Here is a 27,293-nt window from a genome sequence, read left to right as displayed (position 1 = left end):
TGGTCCTGCAAGACTTACTGCAAATGAATAGCAGCGACCCACTACCTTTGTTGTTCGGGTCTTGTAAAACTCTTGGATTTGAATTCTCTGGACCTGCCGATCCAGAGCATCTAAGTTTTGTGTTTGCTTTTTAACAGCCACCTGCAGTACCATGGAATGAAAAGGGGTTTGTCATTTCCTGTGACTATACTGCCTGGTTTCTTTTCAATCCATAGAACAGAAATATTTATTCTGCGTGTACCTTTTGTATTAACTACTCACTATTATTAATTCTATTTCCACATAGTAAGGGACTCATGCCGTGGTCGTGAATCTTTGGTTTGTCTCCCTTTAAAGCATTTCTTCTATAAATATCCCTTTAGTTTTGCTGGTCGTACACATTTCCTTTTGCTCTTTGCTTCCTTTATCAATTTTCTGTAATTCCTAGATTTCAATATACACTAGCCTTCCCCTGTTTATTTGTTATATTTTTATACTGTTTGTTTCACTTCACCTCTAATCCAGGCTGGTTCTTTTTAACTAATACAACTGGTCTGAGTGCAGCCTTTTGAACACCTCAGAGACCGCTTAAACAATAATCACCGATATTATGTCTCTGCACCCTTTTTTCTTCCGGCTGAAGCGAACAGTGATCGATTTCCTTTCGGAAAAACGCTCCAGACACATTTATTAAGGGCTCTAGCTTCGCCCTGTTTGCCGGTAAGAAACGCTAGCGTGCCGCGGTCGCTCGCTCCATCTAAGCTGGGGGTTTTGAATTCTGTTTGATTCTGGGAAAATGAGGTCCCACACCGGATTCACCCACCTCGAGGGCACCGCTTACGTTCTTCGAGAAATCCCCCAAGCTTGAAACACTTCTCACCAGAAGAGGCAGAGAGAGAGGGGGTCTCGGGGGGGCGTGGGGGTGGGTGGGCAGGGACCCCCCCCCTCCGCGGGGGGGCTTTTTGCCTCTTACCTGGCTCGCTCCTCCCAGCACCGGCACTGCCAGCCCCCCCTTTCCCAAAACGTGGGCGGAGGAGAAGGGCAGGAGCAGGGAACCCCAGGCGAAAGCCTCCCACAGCCCACACCCACCCGAGTCCCGGCCAGCGGAAGGGGAGCGTCTGCCTGACACACGCACACGCACGGAGACACAAACCTCCCCGCTGCTTCCTTCCAGTCCTTGCCGGTATGGGGAACATAACTTGTGTTCCTCAGGCACCTGGGAGGCTCGGAGGTTCTTTCAGAAGGAAGCCTTCGCTGAAGAAAGAGTAAGTACGCTCGCTTTTACTTTGGACTGCTTTTCCAAGCGGTGCTGGCTTCCCCGCGGATTTTTCTCCCGTGCGATGCACCACGCAGAATTGGGCTAGCGGCTGAGTCCCGCTCGGGAAAGCCAGGAGTTATTTACGTGCTCAGCAGAATCGGGCTTTTGCGTGGTTTCGCAGGGTGCCGGGCAGTGCCAAACGCGGTCGGCTCGCCACGAGTGCCTGGGAAGGAATTCTAGGGCTCTGCCGGCGGAATATCCCAACGGCACTGCCCCCGGGAGAAACGCCATTTATTTCATTTCACTTTGCAAATTAAAAACTCCCCTCTCTGAGACAGGCAGGGCAAGGTGCAGAATGCCTGACACTCCTTGTTTTCACTCGCGATTTTTTTTTATTCACGACAGCCAGAGCTGCGGTACTGTGGTGTGAAAAAACAACATTCACGCTCCTCTTACTTTAGAGAGAAAGCCCCAAATCCCAGCATTCTGCCCGTACAATTTGACCTGCGCTTGTAATCCTGAAGGAAAACACAACAGCAAATGTCTGTGAAATCCTCTGGGAACTTTGGTGCTGGGCTGGCCAGGGCAGCGTTCAGGTACCACAACGACGGACGGCTGTCCCAAAATAAAGTCTACCAGGGAGTGCAGGGCAAAATTCCCTGCATGCTGCCTTTCCCACTGCCGCGCTCCCATCAGCCCAGTCAAAGTGCTGCTGCTGGTACCTAAGCACTCGTGAAGCAGAGCCCTCCCCGTCCTGAGCTCTCTGGGCTGGAAAGGAGCTCTGTCGGGAACCAGGATAATTCCTGACGAACCTGCCGGCCCCATCTACGTCGGGTTCAGCGTACGTTCTGGGCTTTGAGACAAACCCCCTAAACTCCGTGAGGCTGAGGGGTTTCTAATCAAGAGGAGACACTGGAACTGTCCCCTCGGTCTCCTGTGCTGCTATAAATTGGGAGAAAACTGTAGCAGTCTGTGGAGCTACTGTGGGGTAAAAGAGAGGGGATCAGTTGGGGAATTTGGACCCCGGAGAGCTGACATGGCAGTGGAGCAGCCAAGCCCCAGAGCACCTCCTGTCCCCACTGACTCCCGGCTTCCCACGCTCATGGCTTTCCGTGGAGATAAGCCTGGTTTCTGCTGAACTAAACGCTGCAATCTGGTTGAAAGAGAGAGCGACTGCTGGGAAGTCCCAGCAAAGTGCTTCTTAAACGGCATTGGTAACTGCTCGTTAATGGTGTGCATGCAAGGAGAAGCCGGGGGCCTTGCTGGGAGTGGAAGGAAAGAGGGAGGAAAACCACAAAGATAGAAATAAAACCTGTTCGTGAATATATGTCAGTGTATGTGTACATATGCATCTCCACTCCAGGGGCTTTGGAGTAGTTGTCAGGACTGGATTTGGTCTTTGTATTTTGCAGTGGAACATCTGGTCCCTCTGCTGATTTGGAGACACAGATGAGCCTAGCTGATTGTTTGGTTATGCAAAGACATGTAAAAAAGCAAAGAAACACCAACAAGTGCGGCACAAACCCCATTACAACTCTCCCAGGCGGTTTATCAGTCCTTTGCTGGGCTGGGATGATTAGAAAGCCCGTGACAAATTGCTTACTTAGCTTTCTGGCTTCCTTATTTCTGGGCAGAATTCACTATGCATCAGCCTAGAACTGTGTTTGCATGTGTGTTTTGTTTTTTTTCTTCCCTCCGTAGACAAAATGGCAAGAAAAAACTGCCCAGCTTTTTTGGTATAGAAGGAGGGCAGGAGAGAGATACGACCACAGACAAAATCCTGCAGTATATTCCAGGAAAGGCAAGTACAAACACATCCAACCCCCCTCCCCACTGCTCCCGGAGATTCTTCCCACCCACCCCAAGGACAGCGCTGTGCATAAGAGGGACGATGGGGCTGGATCTGGGGCGTAGCAGCAGGTCTGTCTCAAGGAGATGGAGGTCACATCTGCTCCAGGGTCCCCATGCAGGTGTTGAGGGCACCTACCATCAGCCAAAACGTGCGACGGGGTGGGAGCGTCGTGCTGAGAGCAAAGCAGGCAGCGTGGTGGGAATATCTCACACCCCCCTTTGCTCGTGGTTCTTTTGTTTCTGGGTAGCCTGTGGAGGAAGGGAAAATTAGAGTGAGCATTCAAAGGTAAGATGATTCATTCCCACGCTGGAATGAGACGGAGCAGGCAGTGTATTAGCAATAAGCCTGGGTAAGGTAATCAGGAAGGGCATGTCTGTCCCAGGCATGTACCAGCCTTGTGGCCATATGGCCCATTTCCCAGCACTGCTCAGGGAAAGCAGAGGTGAATCGATGAATCCCAGTATGTTTGCTCGGTCCCGTTGGGTGGGCCAGGGATGTGGACCGAGCTTCAGGGCCTGTTGGGCTGTACTGTGCATACATCTCCACCGCTGCATGGCAAATAGGCTATGGGGATATGGGGGGGAAGGGGAAACTGAGGCAGAGACTCACAGCTAGACAGAGGTTATTTCAGAGAAGGGCAGCAGCAGGACGTTATCTCTTCAGTTTCAGGCTGCTGGCTAGGTGTATTTCACTGGTGATGAGGTGCTTGTCAAGGGCTTGGTGTATTGCAGGACCCAGTTCTGAGCAGCCCTGCTCGTGTACTTTGGGTTGCTGCAGAGATTCAAATGTCTGCTCCCCACAAGCAGGCACCCTGCAGTTCCTTTCCATTCAGCTGCTCCCAGGTTGGCCCTTTCCAACCCAAAGGATCTTTGCTTTTCCTCATGTGAGCCTGAGAAGGGTGCAGGATGGGGATCCTACTCCTGGCTTGCGAGGTGGCCATGGGTGAGTGCCGTCCTCTCTCGTGGGGAATGTGTCCTGAACTGTACAGGTGGGAAGCACAGCAGAACTGGGAATGTTTCACGGACCTGCCTGTTATTTGTGAGTGAGAGTAATGGGCATGTGGCACGGGCATGGTTCCCTGTGGGACTCAGCTGGCATCCAGAAGGGTTGGGCAGCACTTGACGGGACCAGGTCCCGGATGGATCCTGGATAATTCCCCTGGGGAAGCAGGGAGAGCTGTCATGTTAGCGGATCCTGGAAAATGAATCCTGCAAGCCGACAGAACAAAGGTCACCAGGAGATTATTCATTCGGGAGCGCAAGAGAGTGTGGGATCTCTTCAGGGAAGGAAGGAGGGTGGAGCAGTTGTTTAGATGTTACCCTCGCCTGGGGCAGATGGGATTCAAACGCCCTGCTCAGCCACAAGCTTCTTGTGTGGCCTGGAGAAAGCCTTGGCTTAGTCCCTTTCCCACTCCCGTCTTTTTAGGAGAAACACCTCCGAAAGCGGGAGGTGACCAGCTGCTGCGGGGCCAGATTGGAGAGGAGCCGTCAGCATGGGACTCTTCCGATGCAATCTCAGAGGAGATGGGGTTGCCAAACCTCTGGCCATGGCAGGCACTTTGGGACTGGGGCAAGTGACATCCCCGAAAACCATCCCCCCGCTGGACCCTGCCATAGGCGGCTGGCAAACAAAGCCGGAGCCTTTTGCTCCCACCAGCCTTCTGCCCCGTTTCCAGTACTTCCCAGTTACGGCTTCTGCGAAGCCTCAACAAAAGTGAGGGGGGAGGATGTGCCAGAAGAGCGGTGCTTCTCATTTGTTTCTTTTATCATTAAACAGCAGCTTTTGGAGCCCCAGGGCACCAGCCTTGCAAGGCTGAGCTTTTCCTGCTGCCAGGGTTAGTGATTCAGCTGGGAGTCACTGGGGTCTGCAGGGGCTGAGGCAGGTTAATTATTAACTTGCTCTACCTGTAGGATGAGGCATCCGAGAGAGAGGCAGAGAGCGAGAAAACATGTCAGGGCACTTGCACTGCCAGAGACCCGCTGCTTCACCAAATCCTGAGAGAAAACAGGTTTCCAATGATCTGCACTGCCTCAAACCCAGCGGGATAGCTGAGCTAACGGAAACAGTGCTGGTCAGGATGGGGCTGGGGGAGGAGAAGGCTTGCCACCAGTACAACCCAGCCAGGGGAGTAAATAGCTGGCTGGGGAGGATTTCAGAGGAATGATAAATGCTAGTTCCCTTTCATTTTGGCTGCACCCTGAGGCATCCCCACGGTTTTGGGGGGGTGCATGGGCCAGGGAGATAAGTGATGCTGGTGGAGGACGCTGTGACAGCTCTGGTCCCCGACTCTCACAGGACATTGTGGGGTTCCCAGTGCCGCTTTTTGGGGGATGGCCAGATGCAGGCCATGCTGGTGGCTATAAACCTGTCTCAGAGAGGGCAGGGATGCACTCGTGGGTCTGAGCCCAGAGACATCTGAGATTCAGCAGGAGCTGTTTTTTCCAGAGCTTGCGTTTAGGCTAGTCCTCCGCGTCCTGGGAAATTGCCGTTGTACCTAAGCAGATGATCAGGAGTTTATGGGAAGCACCGTCAACCTTACAAGGGGTTTTTGTTTTGAGTGAGAAAGCCTGAGCCAGCGCTAGTTAGCCTACTTCTCCAAGTGGGGGACAAAGAAACCACAGAAATTGCAGATGGACAAAACAGATGAGCTCATGCCCAGTCCCCCAGGCTCCCTCTGTGGCCAGGGCAGGATGGTTTCCGATGCCACCTCTGTGCCACCCAGCGTAAGCGGCCTCGCAGAGAAAACCACCGAATTGGAGGTGGCAGCTGTGGCCGCTTTGTCTGCCCATGCCACCTGCAAGCCCGCTCGGCCGTGCCGTTGCCTGCACGCTGCCTGGGAACGGGGGTCTGATCCTGACCCAGGGGTCTTCCCATGGGCTTCAGCTCCACGGCAGGAAAAACGGGGATTGTTTTTGTAACCGTCTTGGACAGTATTGGAATGAAAAGCAGCAGGTAGGAGGTGGGTGTCACTGCTGCCCCTGGTGCAGCACAAACAGGCTGTGCTTGCTTTTACCCAGGACTTGGGGTAGCTGTTGGATTTAGTGATGTCCAGCTCCCTGCTGCTGCTCTCCTGACATGTGGGCAGGAACCTGTGGAAAGCTGTGAGGGCAGTTCTCCTTGCACATACGCATATGTTGTATTCGTTTGGGGTTTAACAGTGGCACCCCAGTGAAGGACATAAAATTGCTAGGAAAATAACCAGGAGAGACCTGCCTGATAAAAAAAAAAAAAAAAAAGACCTGAACAGTCCCAATTCTTCCTGCGAAACCACAATACCTGACCACGAGTAACAAGACTGCCGGGACTTGAAAGACTGGTGTGGCACTGGCGGACGGCGCCTGCTGTCATTTCAGTGACATGATCCTTTTTTGACCACGGTCTTGGAGATGCCACCATGCTTAGCCACTAAATCTAGCTTTCTTCTCAGTCTTGCTGCAAACCCCTGCAAGCTGGGGCTGCTAGATGCTTGTTTGGGAGAGGGAGGTATTCCGTTTAATTTGTTTCTTGCCACGTGAACAGTGGCAGCAGAAGCGCTCTCTTTCCCTCCTGATCCCGGGAGGATCCCTGTGGAAGCTGGCAGGTCGGCTGAGCTCTTTGCCAAAACTGCTGCTGGATTCAGAGCTCCCAGGTTGCTTTTGCTTCTTGGGGGCCTTACTTATTACTGGGGAATTTGGCTGCCACGTTCCAGGCAGCAGCATGGCCCAGGCAGCTGGTAGCTGGCGTCACTGCTTATCGCTCTGTCCGTAATTTCATTACTTTATCCTCTCCCCCCTCCCTGTTGCTGGTTGCTGCCCTTATCCGAGCGGTGTTTTGTTATTGCTGTCACAGCTGTCAGGTGATCAGTTGCTCTTTGTTCTGACAGCGGCTTGTAGCACAAATGTAATCTTTTCCTACGCTTAATTGCCTCTCAGTGAGACCATTAATTGGCAGGCAGCAGGTTCCCACCTCCAGGGGAGGACCTGGGTACACGCTCACGGGTACTGCGTGGAGCCGGCTGGAAAAGCTGGAGGGAGACTTTGAGCAGAGAAGCGGTTAACTTATGTCCTAAAAAGAGTTACCTAAATCCAGTGAGGCCCTGGAAGGAACCCCAGGCTTTGCAGGTGAAAGGGTCCCGACGGCATTAGGTTCCCGTTACTGGTTCACCAGCTCCCCTCTGGCCCGATGTCCCCTGGCAGGGTGAGGAGAAGGGTTAATCTCATGCCGGAGGGGTGAGTCATGGAGGCCCCAGCAAGACAGATCTGGTTAGCTCTGCTGGCTCTTCATTTATCACGGGGCTTACGCAGCTGTCTCCTTGGCACGACGACGCACGGGCAGCGGGCACACGCGGGCCAGACAGGTTGGGCGGCGGGGGAAAAACTGGCTGCTGGAAACCCCTGACTGCGGGTTGACGGGCTGTCACTCAGTCCCTGCTCGTTCCTGGAAATGCTGTTTGGGCTGAAGCGTATGAGCCCCCGGGAGCCACGTGCCACCGCTATACCCTGCCTCCCAGCCCCTGCGTGGCCATACCCTCGCTGGAAGTGTCCCCAGCAAATGCGGCCACCAGTGCTCAGAGTGGGGTCCCACTGAGGTGGGCTCACAGCCTGGCGACTGAGCAGCGGGGCAAACCTTGCGTCTCCCACCTACGTTTCTCTTTTGCTTGGGAATGTATACCTGGAGTCCGTGACGTGTCTAACAAAGCTGACATTTAAGGCTCAGATATGCAAGTGGGGTGTAGACCTGAGGGGAATGGGTGATGTCTGTGGCCTCGCTGAGATACAGCCCTTCCCTCCTCCCCAGGGGAATCAACCAACCCCCAGAAATAAAAATGTTCTTCCCAGAGAAACTGCAGGGAGAGCTTTTGCTCCCTGGGATTTATGCGGTACCCAGACAGTGCAGCAGCAGCCCTGTGCTGCGAGCAGTGGAGTGCCACAGGGATGTGGGTTTGTGCCACTGCACAGAAGGAAGAATTTCCACATAACCCAAATGCAGGAAATATGGGAAGCCTGTAGCCCTGAGCGCTATCTCCCTCTCACATCAGCCCTTGCTCTCCCGCAGTGCTTGCTGGCTTCCCTCAGCTTTTTGCACTGACGATGAGCGGCTTCACGACTCAGTGCCTTGCAGTGCTTTTATGGCTGTGGGACTGTGCCTCAAAATTGTCTGGGCACCTGAAACAACAGACTGCACCTAGAGAAACCGAGGGATCTGAGCAGATGGGAGAGCTGAGGAATCCAGGTGGTACTAGAGCAAAGAAAACCTTTCCACTAACCCCAGTGGAAGGCAAGCTGTGTTTGCTTAGCCTCGATCGGTCCTTGTTCCAGTGAATTTGATTAGGATGGCAGGAGGTGATCCGTGGAGTCGGGAGACCCTAAATGTAGGATGTGCTTCTGCACCCCCTCTTTCCCAACCCACAAAGCCTCCCTTTAGGTCAGCATCTCCTCCTGCCTAGGGAGGACAGCCTCCCAGCAGTAACTGAATCCCAGCTCCGTGCTGGCATGGAGACCCACCAACAAACAGCCCGGCCCAGGCACCTGCCCTTTCTGAGGAAGCCGTTCTGGGAAGATGTTCTGTGAACATCTCTTCCAGACATCAGGCCCCCACCTTCTACCGCCTCTGATTTGTTTTTCCTGAATCCTTGGTACAGAATATTCAGAACCAGGAAAACCAGAAAGAAAACTTGGACCAGAGGTTCCCCAGCCTGTTCAAGAAGGGACGAAGGAAAACGGTTGTCAGGAATCTGGGCAAAATGATCTATTACTCCAAGGTCAAGTTTAAGTTCCAGCACTGCCAGGTAAGCTGTGGCACCTGATTGTGGGTGTTTCTCTTCCCAGGTGCGGAGTGACCCTGTAGGACTGGGAAGTAAAGTGTAATTCTGAGAAATGTGACATACAGAGACTTCCTTGGGCTACCGCGTGGCCCAGGGACTTCTGCTGCCACATGGGGCATGGGTACCGGCTGGCACCCACCAGCTCCCACCCCAGTGGGGACCTGGGCTGTGCTTCCAAGCTCAGCTGCTGGGCTGGCAGCAGATCCACCAGCAGAGATGCGGTGGTGGCCCTTGGATAAGCGACCGCTGGCTTCTCTGTGCACAGATCAGTCTGAGATACAGAGTGAAGCTGGGAGGAGGAAGGCGTCCTGACATAAACCCCAAAATGTGTCTTTTCTGCAGGAGGTGAATGACTGCTTCTTGGAGCTGTTCCAGTCTTACCTGTACTTCCAGTCTATGGGCTCCAACGGACTCACCTACCAGGTAGGGCATCAGCCGGCCACGCCGGGGCAAGCACTGGGGAGTTGGGCAGTATGGCCAAGCTGGGGGCACTGGGCAGATGGGATGTGACAAGGGAGGGGGCTCTGCTCCTGGGGCTGCCGTTGGCCTCCTCTAGGTAATCTCAGCAAGTCCCTTCCCGTGGATGCCAAGCTCCTGGGGGAAGAGAGCGTTTCGTCCTAAGGACTGTACCCAGACAACCTCAGTTTCACTTGGGTCCTTGGCCTTGCCTGTGAGCAGAGATAAAGGACCCCATAGAGGTGGGATAGGGGCTTGTGCAGGGCTGGCAGGCGGGACTAGGGATGGGAGGTGTTTAGGCTACCTGGACTTATCTTTGTGTAGAGTGCCAAGCACAGAGAGCTGTGCCTCGGCAAGGGTCAGGGCTCCTATTGCTCAAAATCCCACTGGCCTCAGCCCTGGCTTCTGAACCAAGGGGGAGTTCTTCATCTGCAGGGCGGAGAAAGAGGCACGTGGGAGAGGGTGGAAAGAAAAAACTGAGGGAAGCCTTGGGGAGCTATCCTGGCAAACCATCAAACTTTTTAACCTGATGATGCTGGTGAATTACAGACAATAGGCTGTTTTTGCACATGCAGCCGAAAAATCACAACCAAACAAACGGGAAGCCCTGAATACGGTCTCCCTCCGCACGAGAGAGGAACTAAAACTGAGCATGGCTGTTTTGTAAAAGTTTGTAAAATTCGTTCCTTTTAGAAAAGATTTATTGTCTTCTAGGTGACTTGAAGTTAATGCAATATGCCAATACAATCTCTCGAGTCATCCGGCAAGCCAGCCTTCAACTGAAAAGACACATGTCAGAATGCAAACAATATTACAAAATCTCCCAGTTACTTTATAAACAGGTCCTTAGTTTATTAATTCTAGATGAATTAAAAAGGAATTAATGTGCCAGTACTGGTCCCTAGACATTACAGCAATTAGCATCTTTTCAAGTCCTTGTTCAGAAAGCCCAAGACAGGGAGCACAAACTTGTCATCTGTTCCTGTGCTTCATTATGGTGGGACTCTGAAGAACTGGAGTATAGAAACTAGACAGCTCAATTTTGCTTTATGGTCATTTCCATCTTCTGGCTTTCTTGTGTTAAATCAGCATTGTTTTGCTGAGGTTTCTCTTAAAGCTGAAAAACTTGGAATACAAAGAAAGTTCTTGCGAGCTTGGCAGAGGATTGCTGTAGTACTGGCCCCACGGTGCCCAGGGAACTGCTAAACCTGCTTCCTCTGGGAAGCGTGCTGGATCGAAGTCCCAAATGTTTCGCCTCAGAGCAACATTTTCAAGTCTAACACTGTGAGCCACAGCAACCTGCTGGCGCCGAGTCTTGACTTCCAGTCTCCTACGGCAAAGGGTCATTAATTGCAGAGCCTGCCTGCGGGCTGCCCCCCAAAATAATGGTGTGTTCTTCTTATGCAGGGACTGCTGCCTTTAAAAGAGCTGAATGTGTGTGAAATTGAGAACGGGAAGAGCACTGGGCAGGAGGATCACGCTTTCCGCATTGCAGGTTGGTGCCTCTTCGTTTGCTTTGAACAGAGAACAGAGGGTGTATGAATCACGACTGCCTCTGCTCTTTGTCCCGCTCTGACCCAGTCCCAGAGAAGAACCACATTGTGGAAGGAGGTTGCAGAGAACTGAAGCTTTTCCTCCCAGCATTTGTATCTTTCCCTCCGAGGCTTCTCTGCTCCTAAACACCTGGACAGTGATGCCCAGGGCTGCAGGCAGGGAAGGGACTGGGTAGGGAACGCAGAGGAAGGATGGTCCTGTGCTCCAGCTGGTTAATACTCAGGACACACGATGACAGTTCCCACTTCTGCCCAGTCATTTGCTCTTTGTGCACCACATTTGAACAAAGGAATGGAATAAAACCCCTTTTCCCACCTCTTGTTGCCATATAAGCTCCGAAGCCAGGGAGTGACTCCGAGCAGGCACGCGTACAGCGCTGTGCGTGCTGATGGATGGCACTGCTCAAGTAGACAGGATGGGCAACAGTGCCGAGAGGTGAGTTGCCTCCTCCAATAATGCCAGGCTGGTGCTATCAGGACCCAATGTCACTTTACCAATTCATCCCTCACCAGCACTCCTGCCTCCACAAGCTTTTTAAACTTTTCTCTGAGTGATCTTGCTTTATAAAAGTTTTCCTGGGATAACAACCTGTCTGCAGCTTGGCTGGAGGCTTCTTTGGGCTTAGTCATTGCTGAATTACAGCAGTCGCAAGCCCCCAGGAGTAGCAGTTAAAGCATTGAAGTACACAGAAGTAAGTAAATAACCCAGTAATGATACAGAGCCAAGAAAGCTTATTTGTGTCCTAGGCCCACTGTCTATGTACTCTGGTGTCCTCTGTTAGAGAGAAAGTTATACAATGGTCACTCAAACAACAAAATTACATAAATTGTAAAAAGGAGCTGGTACAAATGACCCATTAATTTTAAGGAGTTGTGGTCTTGTTACACTGTGCTAGGCAGGGCTCTCCAACCCTTTTTGGGAGTCTGTAAAATGAAAGAAAACTTCTCCCAGGCACAACCTGTCAGGGGTGCCTGCACTGGGGTGGGTGGACTTGTTCTGCTTGTATTAAAACACGTAGGAGCGTCGCTGGGTGGAAAATTGCCTCAAGCTTTGTTGGGTTTGTGTCCCGGTTAGGGAAAGAACAGACCGAAGCCTTTCTGACAGAGAGTGCTGTATATATCGGGAAGCAGTGACATGAAGAAACCAGGGAGGTAGCGATATTTAGGATTGCCGAGAGATCAGTGGAGCAGTTTTATTTTTCTGCTAGAGGGGGAGAAATCAAGGCACGGAGGGGATAAGAGCCTTGTCCGAGGCCCCACACAGGGTCAGGGTGGAAGTCTTTCGTCTCGTGACTCTGAAACACAAAAGACACGCATCCATTCTCTTGTGAAATCCTGTGGCCTCAGTAGTTCCCCATGAACTCTACTTTCCAGGGTAGTTCAGTACGTCAGAAGATGCCGGCGCGATCATGGGAAATGTGGAGGTGAAGCATGAGAAGGAAGCCCGGCAGCGTGTAAAGCCGTCCCTTGGTGCACTGGCACGGACAAGTGGACGGCGGCTGGCCGTCACCTTGGCTTTGCGGTCCATCTCTTGCCCAGCCTCTGATGCTGATGGAGTTGTTGAGCACCTTGAGCTAGCTCTGCCTCACCTGCAAATGTTGCAGCTTTTTAGTGTCTCCAGACAGAGATTTGGGTGGGAAAAAACTGCTGCTGCTCCAGGAAGGGGCTTTCTTGCTTCCAATGTTGCTCTGGAAGCGTTCGCAAGGAAAGAGGAAGGACAGGGCAGAAGAAAACAGCACAAAGGCCGGCACAGGTTGCTCAGCACGGCTGTGTCATGGCCCTGCCGCAAACGTGCCCTTGGGGCTGAGGGAAATGGCAGCAACTGAATTAGCAGCAGCCTTTCAGGCTCTGCTTCACAGCCTCCCCAGCAGCTCCTTGCACGAGCTTCAGGCATGTCTCAGGCTTCAGGCTTAGGCAGGAGTTTCTTTTCTCATTTTCTCTTCCTTCGGGGCCCTGTTTAGTTGTGGCAACGCGAACAACCCTCAGGATACATCCGAAAGGCTGGCCTTAGAGGAGGTGGCAGGGCAAGCAGTGCCATGTTAAGGGTCGTGCCTTACCAGCAAAATTCCTGCTGTTTGTATAAGGGCCTGGATGCCCAGAGAAGTATTCAGAGCTGCCAGAATATCTAGGTAATGCTAGCACCTTTATACCCTCCCAGCAGCTCTATAAAGTAGGGAATCACTTTACCTCCATTGCAAAGACAGGGGAACCAAGGCAAAAGGAGACGAGAAAACTCCAGAGCTACAATGGTACATAGATGCTTAGATGGCCAGTAATGCTTGACACGTAATTACCGTAATGGATCTGAACGGAGTGACTTATGGGAAGTCACTCAGGGAGTCTCTGCCTCAGTTTCCCCACCTCTGCTTTATCTGTATTGGTGCATTTCCTGGCAGGCAGAGGTGTTTCAAAGTCTTAATTGACTGTTGTTCATAAATAATGCAGGAATTATGGGATGAAAGACTCCACAGAAGGGCAAAGTATCATGCTTATCCAGTGCACTTGCTTATCTGAATACTTCCAAGTCCTGCAAAGCCAGGTCTTACTGAGCATGCACCAAGTATGGTTTAATATGAGGTCACTGGTAAATTATTAATCATAACATGCCTTCTGCAGCCTGCCAGAAATGATTATTAACGTCACTAGGTTGTCTGTAGTGAGTAGCAAGAGGGCGTGTGAGACTTTTTTGCTCACGCTACTAAGCGAATGATAGCTGGAAACATTAAAATCAACAAGATATAGGGCTGTTCCTCCCTTCAAGAGTATGTCTGAGAGCAGTTTCAGCTTGTCTGGCACAGATTATATTTGATGAAGCAGTAAATAAACAGTGTCAGAAAGCTACCGGTTCTACGTATAGAGTGCCAAAGTGAAACTAAGAAATAGCATGAAACTTTTGCGTTGAGTTAGGCTGTCTGCAGCAGCACATTGTGATAGTCTCTGCCCGCAGAGGTGCTTTTCACAAACTATTGGTGACTTTTAAAGCCGAAATCTGTCTATTGACTTCAAGCCCGACTTTTGTACTGCCTTTGATTTTTGTTCTTGGCCTGGTTTTGGACTGAAAAGGGGCTGGTGGTCAGAGCTAGATGTGGCTGCATGAGCAGGCGGTGAGCTCGCCGGCAGCCTGATGTGAGGCAACGTGCTCAAGGTGGTGGCAGGAAGGACTGGAGCACGATGACAGCAGAGCAATGCACTCACAGGCAACCCGTGGTGTGATGTGCTGAGCATAACAGCTCTGGCCAGCCGATTACTTATTGCTGCTGCAATTGGTGCCCTTATCTGCTCAGCTCATCTTGTGTCTCGCATACCTAGGTCCTCTGCTGAATCCCCTTATCGTGTTCTGCCCTACTGAGTCAGAGCTGAAGCAGTGGCTTTATCACCTGGAGAAACAGATCCAGCTAAACGGAGGAAGCCTTGGCTTGCCCTTCCTCTCTCAGGTTAGTGTCTTGGGACGGTGAGGTGCGCAGCCGTTTCCCATGCCGTGGGCTCAGAGCCGAATGGCTGGGGAAGCTGGGCCGGTTGGGTGGACGCTGCGCTGCTCCTGCTGCGTTCAGTAGGAGGGATAATCTCTGCAGCCAGCCTCTCTCGGCCATTTTCGCCACACTTCTAGGCACTCACCGAACATCTTCCTCTTCCAGAATCCTGAGTGCCCCATGGGGCTCTGGGCACCTCCTCCGGGCTGGAGAGCTTGAGCAGAGGGCTGGGGATGGAAGGGTAGAGGGGCTCCGGGTCCACTTCCAAATGCTCCTTGCTGTGCTTGCTGCTCTTTCAAAACATTGGAAGGAGATGTGGGGTTAACTCCCGGCCTAATCCCCTTTTTCCAGGCCAGCTGCTTGAGTGCTTCGCTAAATCAGTCAAGGAGCTGCCCCCCTGGCATGGCGCGCAGGGGTTTCGGTGCCACTCGTACCACTTCCAGCAGCTGCTGGGGCTGTGCGTGGTCTGTAATTCAGCCTTTCTGATGCCTGGCAATTGACCCCTCTCCGCCAGCAGCACGTACCAGCCTTGCCAGAGCACTGGCCTGGGCCAGGGCAGCAGCGTGGCAAGGGCTTCTGTGTGGCCCTGGCTGCTTGCTGCCCGAGGGACCTGCCTGTTTGCCAGTGCCTAGAGCTGACCCTGGGCAATACACCTCAAAGCTCTCGATTCCTTTAGTTATTCCACCACCCCTAAAATAACCATAGATAGACATGCTAATTACTCACGCTTGACAGACATATTCTTGCTTGGGAACTCCTCTGCCTACGGAGGAACCGTGTATTTGTGTTCAGATGGCCTTAGGGTCTTGGGTCTGCGCAACCAGCGCCGGAGCGAGCGTGGGATTTCAGTCTGAATGGCAACCCCAAAGGTGCTGTACTGCTGAGACCTGACAACAGTTTGCTGCGTTTCTGCCGCATGCATGCGCGCACACAGCTTCTGATTTTGGAGCTTGCCTTTTGTGCAGTCTCCTGCGAGGGAAGGGTGCAAAAAGAAAAGGCTTTGCAAGAGAGCCTGGCAGGGCGTGTGTGCTGAAAGGGAGACCTGTGACCCAGAGGTGCCACCACCACAGCCTCTGAAGGGTCAGAGGTTTGGGTCTGGTTCAGAGAAATTCTCACACGGTTGCCTGCTTGTGCAATTATCTAGAGTTTACAAAACATTTGGAGGAGGAGATTGGGACTGGAGCCTAGAAAACAGGACCAGATTCAAGAGACCTGCCTTCTCTTCCAGTCTCTGCGGGCTGTTTTACTTCCCTCCCTGTCTCCATGTCCCCACTTGTAAAACAGAGGTATTCCCCTTTGAAAGGCAATGTACAGATGATGCTAGGTAGCAAGTATGATTATTCAGTGCCAGCTGGAAAACTGGCTCCTGCACAGATTTATTTACTCTTTCCTGCTTCTGCCACACTTGAAAAGTGTCCTTAGATGGGCCATGTGCTAGCTAAACTCTTAGGGGAGGAGGACATGGCTACCCTGCTTCTCATTCCTGCTCCTGTCCCTAGAATGACTGGAAGCAGAGCTCCATGGGGAAGGAGGAGCTGCGGTGGTCCGTGCAGAACATGCCCGTCCAGGAGTGGCGAGGGACCCAGCGGGAATCCCTAGGCGATGTCCTCTGTGTTTCCAAAGTGAAGCTTCAGCATCTGCCTTTCCAGGTAGGACACATCTCTGGGGAGCAACCTCCTGCCAGCACGGCTCAGAAAAGGCAACGGATGCAGTGACTAGGCGCAGGCTCCTGCCTACCTGCTGCCACTAATCCAATGGGTCCCCGAAGGGGCATTTTACCCACATCCCGGTAAATGGGATAAGGTTTGTTACTGCTCCTGTGGCCCAGCAGTTGGTGCCTGGGGACAGCACGTGCGTAACCAGTTGCAGGACCCGGCTGGCAGCTGGAGCTGGCAGGAATCTGCCGTGGAGCCCTGTCGCAGGGAAGCAGCTCGGCTGTTTCCAGAGCCCTTGCCTCGGGCTGCTGTCAGAGAGACAAAGTAAAGGGCTCTCCAGATCTGAGCCCTGTCTGGCTGTTCACAGGGAACCCTCTTGCTCTTTGCTTTCCAAGGAGCAGCATGACCGGCTGTTAGTGCTTTACCCGTCCACTCTGGTGATAGTATCTGAAGAGCGCAACAGCCTCTGTTTTAAGGTAAGTTCATTTTGGAGCACCTTCCCGCTCTCTTTTACCCATCCGCAGTGGCTATTTCAGCACTTCTTTGGCTTGTTGCTCCCTTCCACCTGGGTTCCCTTGCGCTCCTCGTGTTGGCAAGGGCTTTCCCTCCGTGCTGCTCCCTTGCCAGCTGGCAGGTGAGCAGGCAGAGGGATGTTGCAAACTATCTTCCCATGAGAAACACCTTGCCCTCTTACAAAAGCCCGGGGGGAGAGGAGCTGGCTGCCAAGGAATCTCAGTCTCTGGGAGGAGGGAGGCTGGCATGTTTCTGTGTGGGTAGGCTGGCAGAGAGCCTGGCTCGCTTGCTTGAGACGGGAGCTGGAACAGCCCCAGAGAGTGGCCCTGCGGGGGCTTTTCTTCCCAGGCCCCTCTCTGTGGGACCACTTGGAAGCAGGTAGCATCCCGGCAGCACGTCGGATGCTGGTGGGGAAGGGCAAAGGCAGTTAGTTGGCTGGCGGGCAGAGAGGAGAGGCCGCTGCTGGTGCACGGCGTTTGCTGCTCTTTCCCTCTGTGGAACAAGGGCCCTGAGCGATGTCTGGGCATGCCAGCGGAAGGGCCGACAGGGATGTGGAGGCTTGAGTGCCCCGGGGGATGCGAGACGAGCTTCTCTAGTCCACTGGTGTGTCTTTGCTTGTAGGAGCAATGCTGGGAGCCTCAGCACAGACGGGCATTCGCGTTGCCTGCAGGCTGAATGGCCCTTAAACTTGATTGCCAACATCCATCTTAGACATCATCGCGATGGCTATTAGACAGCGCTGTGCTTTCTGGCCCTGTTTTCCCCGTGCTAGAACTAATGTGCCAAAAAGAGCGCTGAACTGTCTGTGAACCTGCACGTGCAGCACCACCGAGCAGAGCTGAGCTGCTCCTTCAGAGGAGCAGCACCCTTCTTCGTCACTGAGAGAGGAGCCGGTGACAAGGAAACCCTGCAGAGATTGAGGGCTTGTGAAATTCAGTGTGAGCTCACTGGAGTCCTTCTTCACACGATTTCACCGTGTCCACATCAGGCCCCGAGCCACGCAGGCTGCTTTTAATTCAAGGGCTACCCCTGGGAAGACCTGCATAGAGCATCTCCCCGTCTAGAGGAGATGGCTGTGCCTGCAACGGGAAGGGGTGTGAGGAGGGACATATGCCAGTCAGAGCTCTCCTCCATCCCCAGTGCAAGAGGGGAGGGTGTTTTCCAGCAGCTGGTGGCTTGTGTGACACCTCAGTCAGAGCTTGTTTTCGGGAACATGTTGTTTGCAGCTTCTGGGAATGGGGCACCATGTAAGGGGGCCTTGGGCTGGGCTCTCAGATTAACTCATCTCTTTTGAAACCTTAAACCAGATTTGTCTGCCCTGTCCGTGCAATCTTCCCTTCCCACGGTGCATGAGCCTTGGTCCCTGGGCGTCTCACTCGCTGGGGTAATGGCAGGGCTCTGTGCAGCAGAGTGCAGGCAGGAGGTGATTCACCAGCCTGTGACACTGCAGTGGGAACCTGATTTTCCACAGGCATGTCAGGGCACAGGAGCCTTCTCCGAGGGCTTCTGCAAATTAACTTCCCTTCCCTGCGAGCAGACACCGAGCTCTACAATTTGTGTGTGAAGGAATAGCCCGGCCCTTTTGTTCTTCAGTTTCATGCAAACCACAGGAGCTGCCGCTGCCAAATTTGTGTGTGGGACAGGGAAGGGGAAGGCAAGGGCTGAGCCTGCCAGGATGGGGCTCACCCAAAGCAGCAGGCTCTGGCTCACCGCTGGTGGGAAAACCCCCTGGGCGAGGTAGAAATAGCAAGGGGGGAGCTGCTGGAGGGGGGGGGCAGGTTCACGCCGTGCCTGGGGAAGGCTGGAGGGGCTTTCTGCAGCCAACGTGCGTGTTATTTGTGGGATGCTGAGAGTCCAAGTCCGTTTCTTACGGCAATAGGGGAAAACAAGTCACGGAGCGTCGCGTGAGCTTTCCCTCCCAAAGTCAGCTTTCCCGTACTGCTCAGCCCATACATCGCTTTTGGTGCGGGAGAAATACCGCAGAAGCCTGCGTGTGCCCACAGGCTATTGCAGAGAGGCAGCTGGCCAGCACAAAGCACGGACGCCCTGTTGAGCTCCATGTTTCCCTTGTGGCAAAGCTGTCACGTCGGCCACATTCCCCAGAGCCTATGCAGTTGGGACAGCTTTGCAGCGAGGACGTGATGAGGAGTTTCTGCTAAACACCTTATTTTGCAGCCCGTAACCTTAGGCAAATGAATCCTGACCAATTGCGCCTTTTGAGAGGACCTTCGGCTAAATGACAGGGCTTTGCTCCTGCTTTCTGTGTTTCCTCCTCTGCTGGGCATGGGGGAGAGTGGCATGAGGTGGGAATTTCATCTCCTGAGCTCTCCCCAGACCCTGTGTTTGCCATCCTGGCCAGGAGCTGCTCCCGGGGCCATTGCCACCAGCTTCCCCTGCCCAGTGCTCCATGCCTACAGACAGGGTTAGGGTGACATCCAGGTGAGGTGAACAGGGGCTTAAGGAACAAAGGAACTATGTGTCACTTGGTTTCCCCCTGCTCAGAGACTGAGAGAAAGGAGAAATAAAGCAATGAGCTCATCTGTGAGACGGTTCCAGTGTAAAATCTGCTTCAGCTGCTCTCCCAGGACTGTTCTTGTTCCATTTCTGTAAGGAAAATTCACCTCGGGGAGCCCCAGAGAAAGAGGAGACCTACATCCTAATTTAGTGTTGACAAACCCTTGGCCCTTCTGCCAGGTTGCCTATCCCAGAGATAGTGATGACACTTAAAGGACATCTGGCAGCAGGCAGCAGAGCAGAAGCGGTCTGGGACAGGCAGTCCTGTTCTGCCTGTCCCACAGAGCTCACATGAGAGCTGGGGCTGGCACAGACCAATGCCCGTGGCAAATGTGGGAATAGCCAAGGGACACCGGGTGATAGGAGGGAGGACAGGGGTGGATGTGCATGCAAAGGTACTATTGCGCTTAGGGGCAATAGCACATGGTATCTTCTAACTCCAGTTTTTGCAGGGACAGGCTGCTTTAGGTTCTCTGCCTCAGCTCCCTGCTAATAGGAACATACATGCAGTGCCTGCCAGGGGCAAACCCCACTCTGATCACAGGAGTGGCATTCACAACTGGGCCGTATAGCACGAGAGCTCACGTTTCACCAGCTGGCATTTACAGGGCTCAACCCTGTCTTTGTAAGGCTTTGCAGGGTATGGATTGTGGGGATTCCTGTTTGCAAGGCTGGAAGTCCCAGTCCAGCAACTAAAACCTCGTTCAGAACCATGTTTGCAAAATTTTCTGGAGAAATCAGCCATTAAACTATGGGAAACTGTCGAAAACAGAACTAGAAGGGAAGGAGTGTTTTTCCAAGCTCAGATCTCCGGAAGGACTTTGTAAGCACAAAGCTTACAGAAACAGCTCGCACAGTCACGCTGGCTTCAGATGCTTTGTTCCTGCAATAAGGCTGGTGGTGGAAGAGCGAGCTGTGAGCAGGGAAGGACAACGCTGAGTCAACCTGCTGGAGACAGAGTTCTCCAGCATGCCTGTGCCCCACACCTATAAGAGTATAATAGAGGTACCCAAGTCCTCGCCCAGATTAGCAGCAGCTTGGGTGCCTCTCGTCTCCTGCAGACCCGGCTTAGGCAATTTAGGCTCTGAGCTTCCCCTTCCTCCTCCTCTTCCCCACAGGAGACCCCCAGGGGATTGCCAGCGGGGTCAAGCTGCGCTTTCTCCCCACGCTGCATGAAGAGCAGCCAAGCTCCTGCCAGCCTTGCCCCATCCTCACCAGCGGCCCTGCGCTGCGGGCTCCCCTCCTCGCGCTCCCAGCTAAGGTGGCAAAACTTTGCAGTAGGCTCCTAAAGCCTCTTGGCTTCCTTGACGGGAAAGCCCCTGTGGAAGCGGAGTTTCGCCGGCCGGGTGCCTGCAGATGCTCCGACCCTCAAGCGGGCAGGAGCAGCCACGTTGTCCTCACCGCTCCACGTGTCTGCGCTCAGCTGCGCGGTCCTCAGCCTCCTTCTTTCTCCAACAGGGTGAGCTGCCGCTCAACGCCATCCAAGTGCTTTTTGAAGAGAATGAGAAAACCTCCTTTTTAATAGAAGGTGCGTGTCCGTTGTGCCGAGGGGTGTGCTGGCAGCAGGCACGGAGGTCTCTGGGGTTGGGCTGGTTTTGCTAAGCTGCTGTGGCCATCTTCCTGGCTGTGCTCACTCGCGTCGGCACCCAAGCTCTGTGAACTGAACTGCTTGGAAATCTCGGACCGTCCGTGCCCTGGCTGCAGGGCTTTGCTAGCAGGGAGAGGCTGGGAGCCAGCAGCAGCGCTTGTCACAGCGTTCCCCCTCATTTAGATCTGGGCTGTGATTGCCCCTGTTCTACGTTCAGCCAGGTGCAAATGATCAGCACCGAAGGCAGAGCATTCCTGTTGTCCCTGCGCCGGTGTCGGGGTGTCCAGATCCCGGGAGAACGTGGGGAGGGATGGAGAAAGGGGATTCCCATGGGTTTCTGAAGGAAGCAACACGGACTGTCGATCAAACACAGTAACAGCAGCGAGTGATGTTTTTACAGGTCGACTAATCAATTCGATCCGGGTGATCTGCCGCAGCTACGATGATTACCAGGAGTGGCTCTACTGTCTCAAAACAGCCCAGTTTCGAAATGCCGACTCCTCCCTCTCCGGATCAGAGAGTTTCTCGGGATCAAAGCTGCCACACCCCCGGCCAGGTAACAGATGTTGTGGGTTTGCATGGTCATCAATAGATGTCTCCCAGGAATCCCGTCTGTCCTATTTCTGGCCACGTGTGAGTACTCCTGTGACGCAGCAGCCTTCAAGTCCCCTGCTTGAAGGCTGTCGTGAAGTTGCTGATCCCTGCAAATTATTTTGAAGCCCTGTATTATATTACATAGGCATTTATTGCATTAAACTCCTTCAAAAGCAGGCCCCTGGTCACAGATCGTGACAGTGTTGTACAGTGAGGCATCGGCACGAGGACATTAGCAGGGACTTGCGAGGACGGGGAGACCAACCCTGCCAGCACCGCAGCCAGGATGGGGTCAGGGAGGGATGCGCCTGCGGCCACACGGAGGGCTGTTCCCACGCACTGTTCTTCTCCCCATCTAGTTTGCCGGCAGCGGGAGAGGGTCACTCACTTCTGACGGCCGTACAAACTCCTGGGCGTCGGGAGGGAGAGTGGCCACCTTAACACACCTCTCCCAGACCAGTGGCTCTCTCCCCGATGGACAATCCTTCCTGCTGATGCCTGAGAGCAGGGTGCTCGAAGACCCCCTCTCCCCTGGCTATTCCCAGCCTCTCCATGTAAGTGAACCCCCCAAAAGCCTGGGGCGCATGTGGGGACAGACGTTGCCTTTGAGCAGAGCGATCTATCCAGGTGCCCGGATGGGCTGAGCTCGGGTGGTCAGTGTTTGCTATGCGGCATAGCAAATCTGTGCCCGGAGCCTGTATTTGCCCTGGCTCAGCTTTGTCATTGCTGATAAGGGAAAAAAGTCTGCCGAAGAGTCCCAGCCCAATACTCCGCTCTGCCTCAGGATTGTTGGTACAGATTGCCAAAGGGCAAATGGCACTGTTCAAAGGTCAGGAAATCCCAAAGCAAAAGCCCGGGGGTGGGTGGAGGTGACGGGTTAGGCAGGCCTTTGCTCTGACCCTGCGCAGCATTTGTACGTCCAGGGGTGCGTGCATGCCCGGAGAGCAGCACGTGGGGCACGGGAACGGCTGCAGGACCACGCCGATGCCCGCGCGCGGCAGCAGCTCTAGCAGGGGAATGCCTCGCGTTGGCTGCAGGTGGGTCTGCGTACCTGGGGCTGGCCCGAGGAGAGCCAGCTCCGGGGTCTGTCTTCTTGTTTCAGTCCCTGGCACAGACCAACTGGCCAAGCACGGGGCTGCCCGCGCAGGACCTGCGGAGGGGAGGCAGCGCCAGAAAGTCCAAGGGCAAATGTGGGCCGTGTGGCCAGCAGCTGCCCAGCCAGGACACGGAGAGGACCGTCTGCGGCCTCATTCCCGAAAACCCCAACGGCGAGCTCCTGTCCTCGGTGTACAACGAGCCGTACTCCGCGCACAGCTCGCAGCATCGCCCGGCGGCTCCCCTGCCGCACCTGGACCTGAGCAGCGTAAGGAGGGCTGGGATGCGGTGGGGCTGCCCTCCTGCCTGGGAAGGGTCAAGCAGCGGAGGAACCGGTGCACGGTTCGCCTTTTCCTTACGGTGCTACTTGCAGGGATAGCTGTCCTGGCAGGTGCTGTAGGGCGGGCGTTGAAAGCCATTTCCATTTGAAAATGGCCCACGGGAGGTGAGGTTAAACACGGCAAACGGAGCAACGTCCCTTGGAGCCCTGAGATGCTGGGCACTAATTCCTGAGGCAACACGAGCACCGGTGCTCTGCAAGTAGGAGTGTTATTACTTCATAGGACACAGCCTCTTCTTCTGAGGGCTTTCCAGCATGTGTCCATCAATGGTTTAGCGCGTGATGCCATATTTCCCTCCCCTCAATGAGTGTGCATCTGCCTTAGTCCCAGGGAAATCCCCTTGTTAGCACAGACGGGAGTCAGCCCCACCATCCCTCGGGGCTGAGCAGCGTTTGGGACTTGAATTGCAGGGAGATTCCCCGCTCCGATCCCTCCTGGGATGAATTGCAAGCAGGGAACGGCACGCCATGTTCCCGTTTCAATTCTGCCTTCCAGCTGAACAGATGGAGCTTGGTGGGAAGTCAACCCTCGACAGCTTCCAGCTCCCTGGAGAAGCCGGCCGTGCCCCGCTCCCCCCTGTACGCTGACCCCTATACGCCCAGCTCTCCCAGTGCTCGCAGCGTGGCAGGCTCCAGCATCCTGGAAGAGGTACCCTGCGCGTTCGCTGCTGGTTACGGCCCTGACTCAGCACACAGGCTTTTGGCTCCAGAAATCGTGCCTCGGGCCGTTTCTTTTCCTGCTGTCTGCCTGAGCGGGATGTGGAAACGTGAGGCCTCCATTTCGGGGTGGGACAGGGCACAGCATAGTTCTCTATTTTTTCAAGCCAGGACAGAGTCAGAGGGCAACAGGTTTCCCCTGGCTTATCACTGGATAGCAGCGTCGCAACAATCCCAGGAAGAGCCAGAAACCGCAAAGCAAAGGCAGAGACTGAGATACGATCCAGTCTACAGAAACTAGAGATGAGTCAGGCACAGAGACCACTTTATCCACCCCCAAAAATTCCAGCTGCGATAACTGAGTGCCTATTAAAGGCTACATTTCTGGTTTTGCGCATCTCTCGGGAAAAGACTGTGGCTGGCATCCCCCGTACTGCTGAAGTCCTCCCTTCCCTCGGAGGGTTCTTCCCGACCGCTCTCTGTCCCTCCTCATCCCCTGAGCTTCCAGTCGGTTTCATCCTACTACCTTCACATCTGGCCAACTTCCACTACCTCTGTGGGTCATTGCGAGAGACTCACAGCCATTCTTCCTTTCCCATCTAAGGCCTTCAGGATTGGAACGTAGTAGAATTTGCAGGGCAGGCAGAAAACCTTGTTTTGCCTAAGTCTGTTCATAGCAGGGCTGGCTTACTGGTGGGGAGTTGCTCCCCAACTTTCCATTGCAGGTATCAAATCTAGAGTTTGTTTTGGTTAAGTTCCTGCAGTGTCACGGACAGACGGGTTCAGCGCAGGCGAACGGATGCTCGGCCATCCCGGTACCCCAGCATCTCTCTCTGCAGAAGAGGAACTGCCAGCCCCTGCCCAGCAGTCACTGCAGAGAGGTGCCTGTGGCTCTGAGTTACAGCACCCCAGGCACCTCATGCCGTCTCCAGCTGCGGCCTCCTGCTGATGCTTCTTACCTTGAAGAGGTGAGTTTGTAACCGCAGTCCTAGTGCTCCACACTGTGCAGGCTGCAGGGGAATATATGAGGGTGCAGGGGTCCCAGCTTGCCTTTCTCCGGGCTGGAAGAGTGGACTCTCTGAGCCCTTTGCTCTGTGATGGGGTGCATCTTGGGGAGCAGGGATGGGGGAACCGAGAGACGGTGCGTGGTATCCCAGGACTGCAGTGCTAAGTCATCCTCATCAGTGTGTCTGTTCCTTTTCAGATCTCTTCTCTGCGAGAGGAACATCTGGGCCCTTCATTGCAGCCACCAGGTAAGACTCTTGGGAGGCTGCAGCCCACCCCTCCTCGCCGGTGTCTGTCCCTAAAAGCATCATTCGAAGCAGGGCTGAGAGGGAGCGTGGGGACTCACGCATGTCCTTCCTTCCTCCTGCTTCCCTGTGGTGGGACCGAGCCTGTCACCCTGCTCCTTACCTGCGTCTGTCTGGTGGAAGCATTTGTCTTGGCTTCCACTCACTTGCCCACCGGCCCTGGCCACCCGTCACGCTTGGGGGCTTGTGGTTTGTTCTACGGCACGCTTCCACTGCTTTGCCCAGATCTGGTTGCGTGTGGGCTGCGATTATGCTGACCCTCGCCTGTACTCTCTGCCGGCAAAGGAAAAGGCAGCCACTGGGTTGCTCGTGAGCTCTCTGAGCGCTTCGGTCTGTTTTTCTGCAGATGGGAATGTCGGCACTTACGACCTGCCAGAGGCCAGCTGCCCGCGCCGCGACTCCGCAGCCTACCACGACTATGCCGAGCTCCAGAGCTTCCAGAGCGACTTCAGCTATGACAACCTGTGGGAAGCCGAGGCGAAGGAGCTGGACACCCCGCACGTCTCCCCAGCACCCGGCCAGCAGTTTTACCAGGCTTGAGGGAAGGTCTCCGCAGCCAGGCACAGAAAAGCCCCTGCGCTCTTCTCTCGCTGGGCTTCCCTCCAGGGTGAGGAGCCTGGGGCGTACAAAGCAAGGGGAAGGGCCCTGTTCCTCTCTGCGAAAGGCTGGTTCCCATGTCCTGGCAGGTCCGGAGTTCAAACTTCTCCCCTAAATCTGAGGATGGGGGCAAAGCACAAAAGCGACAGCCTCTGCGGACCTGGAGGAGCAGCGTCTGTGCTGTGCTAAGGAGTGCGCTCTGTGGCTGCCCTGGCTCGGGGAGCCCTGGCTAGGCAACAGCATTGCCCTCCTGAAAATAAAAGGAAGAACAAAAAGCTGGTCAAGGTCCCTCAGATAAAAGGGACTGGGTGTTCAGACGGAGCAGTCACTCAAAGGCCAAAGAAAAGGGCTGGTTGGTGGCTGGATTAGTTTGATCATTTCCCTTTTTACCAGAGCCCTTAGGCTGGTCACTCTGAGGGTCCGCTGATCCCTGAGAATAGCTGTTAAGCTGAACATTCCCCCATTGAGCTCTGAAGTCTGCAAAGATGCACGAGACATGCCCCATCGTGGTATGTAAGGTTGGTAGCAATAGCTGTGCTCATAGGATTGTCTTCCTGCAAGATCAGAGCTATCTGACAGAGTTGGAGAAAAAAATCCGGATCTGGGCAGAATGGGATGTTCTTTCCACTTCATGCAAAAAATTCTTTCCTGCCAGCGCTGGCTCCAAACCATGGTGGTGACCTGCAATATTATGATCCTGACACCTTGGCAGATGGAATCGAGAAACGTGCTGCCAGCAAATATGCCAAGTGGCTTGTGTTTACCAAGGTCTTCCCTGGAAAGGATGCCCTAGATTCCTCTTACGGGACCGCGTCCTTTCCTCCCATCCGTCTGCACATTACTGAGCTCACACTAAATGCTGTCTGTGAATATCTAGGTAGGGAGGGAAGGAAGAAAATTCACTGTAATCCAAACTGCAGTACAGCCATAACTCCCCAGTGATCAGAGCAATGCCAGTGGGGGCTGCAATCTCTCTCTTCCCCCCCTCCAGAGCAGCAGTAAGACCAGGACACAAACAACAGAGGACAGAGTCTCAGTGGTATCGTTTTCCAGCCTCTTAGGCCAGATCCTGTAGCACATAGAAGGTCAGCAGCAAATCCAAATCTTTTTACCTGAGGCTCCAAATTCTTAACCTTTGTTCCCTAAAGAGGCTGCAAACCAAACATATTAACAAAATCTCTATTTTCATTCTTTTACTGGTGCAAACAAAACAATCCAGGAGCTCTTTGTACTTGAATATCTATGTATTATGTTGTACTTACTTTTTTTTTTTTTCAGAAGGTATCCAACAAAGTTTACATGGAAGGTTTGAGTGGATTATATGTATTTAATGTGTAAATGTGGTTGAGTTGACGATCTATTTAATTTTCTAGCTGTGGATGATGTTCAGTACTGTAGAATGGGCAGTTGTCTGCACATTCGTGTGTGTGTTGGTTTGGGTCTTCTAGCTGTTATTGTTTTGTTTCAGGTTTACTCTCATTTTGGGAAGATTTGTATCTAATAACTTAACCCCAAAAGGATCTTCTATTTATTCAGAACAAAATTGCACTAGGGAACATCAGAAGCACATAGTATGCTGGGAGGCAGCCATGCTTGTGAGCTCCTATGAACACGTCGACTTTGAAGATGGTCACCATGATCTTTTTAATTGGGTTTCAGCAGTGATATCTGCAATGTATCAAAAGGGAAAAGCCCCTCCCTATTGCTGTAAAAGTTCCCTGGTGGATTTCTGTGAGAGCGGACAATTGCAATACACATTCTTCTGGAATACTTTCTTTTCTTCTCTCTTTTTTGCCATTATCTGGTTTAATGGAGGTGATTTTTTGTCCGTCGCTGCTGTCCTTTCCAAAGCCCTTCCTCCCTTGAGGACTTACTTAGGGGCCCTGGGTCCAGGAGGATTTCCAGAGTGCTGACTCTCTCTTGTTCAGGTCAGGTGCTTGTAAACACCTAATCCTAGAGCAAAGTCTCCCCTGCGCTTGTCAGGCAACGAGACCTGGCTAGAAGTTTAATGCCAAAGCTAATCAGACTTTGCTTCGGCCCTGTGTCTTGGAAAGGTGCT

General features: G+C 53.5%; 1 protein-coding gene across 1 annotated transcript; it reads left to right on the top strand.

Annotated features, from left to right (window-relative positions):
* The first annotated feature begins 1,001 nt into the window (after positions 1-1,001).
* PLEKHN1 (pleckstrin homology domain containing N1) lies at positions 1,002-27,004 on the top strand. The gene is made up of 16 exons (XM_052793224.1): positions 1,002-1,244; positions 2,939-3,038; positions 8,710-8,856; positions 9,235-9,315; positions 10,756-10,843; positions 14,211-14,335; positions 15,871-16,020; positions 16,422-16,502; positions 20,512-20,581; positions 21,042-21,194; positions 21,593-21,789; positions 22,338-22,598; positions 23,167-23,319; positions 24,083-24,295; positions 24,532-24,580; positions 24,984-27,004. The coding sequence occupies exons 1-16, from the start codon at positions 1,165-1,167 to the stop codon at positions 25,175-25,177; spliced, it is 2,142 nt and encodes a 713-aa protein (XP_052649184.1). The 5' UTR covers positions 1,002-1,164; the 3' UTR covers positions 25,178-27,004.
* The last annotated feature ends 289 nt before the right edge of the window (positions 27,005-27,293 follow it).

The sequence above is a fragment of the Harpia harpyja genome, chromosome 7 (genome assembly GCF_026419915.1).
Source record: "Harpia harpyja isolate bHarHar1 chromosome 7, bHarHar1 primary haplotype, whole genome shotgun sequence".
Lineage (NCBI taxonomy): Eukaryota > Metazoa > Chordata > Aves > Accipitriformes > Accipitridae > Harpia > Harpia harpyja.
This window is presented reverse-complemented; position numbering and strand designations above follow the sequence as displayed.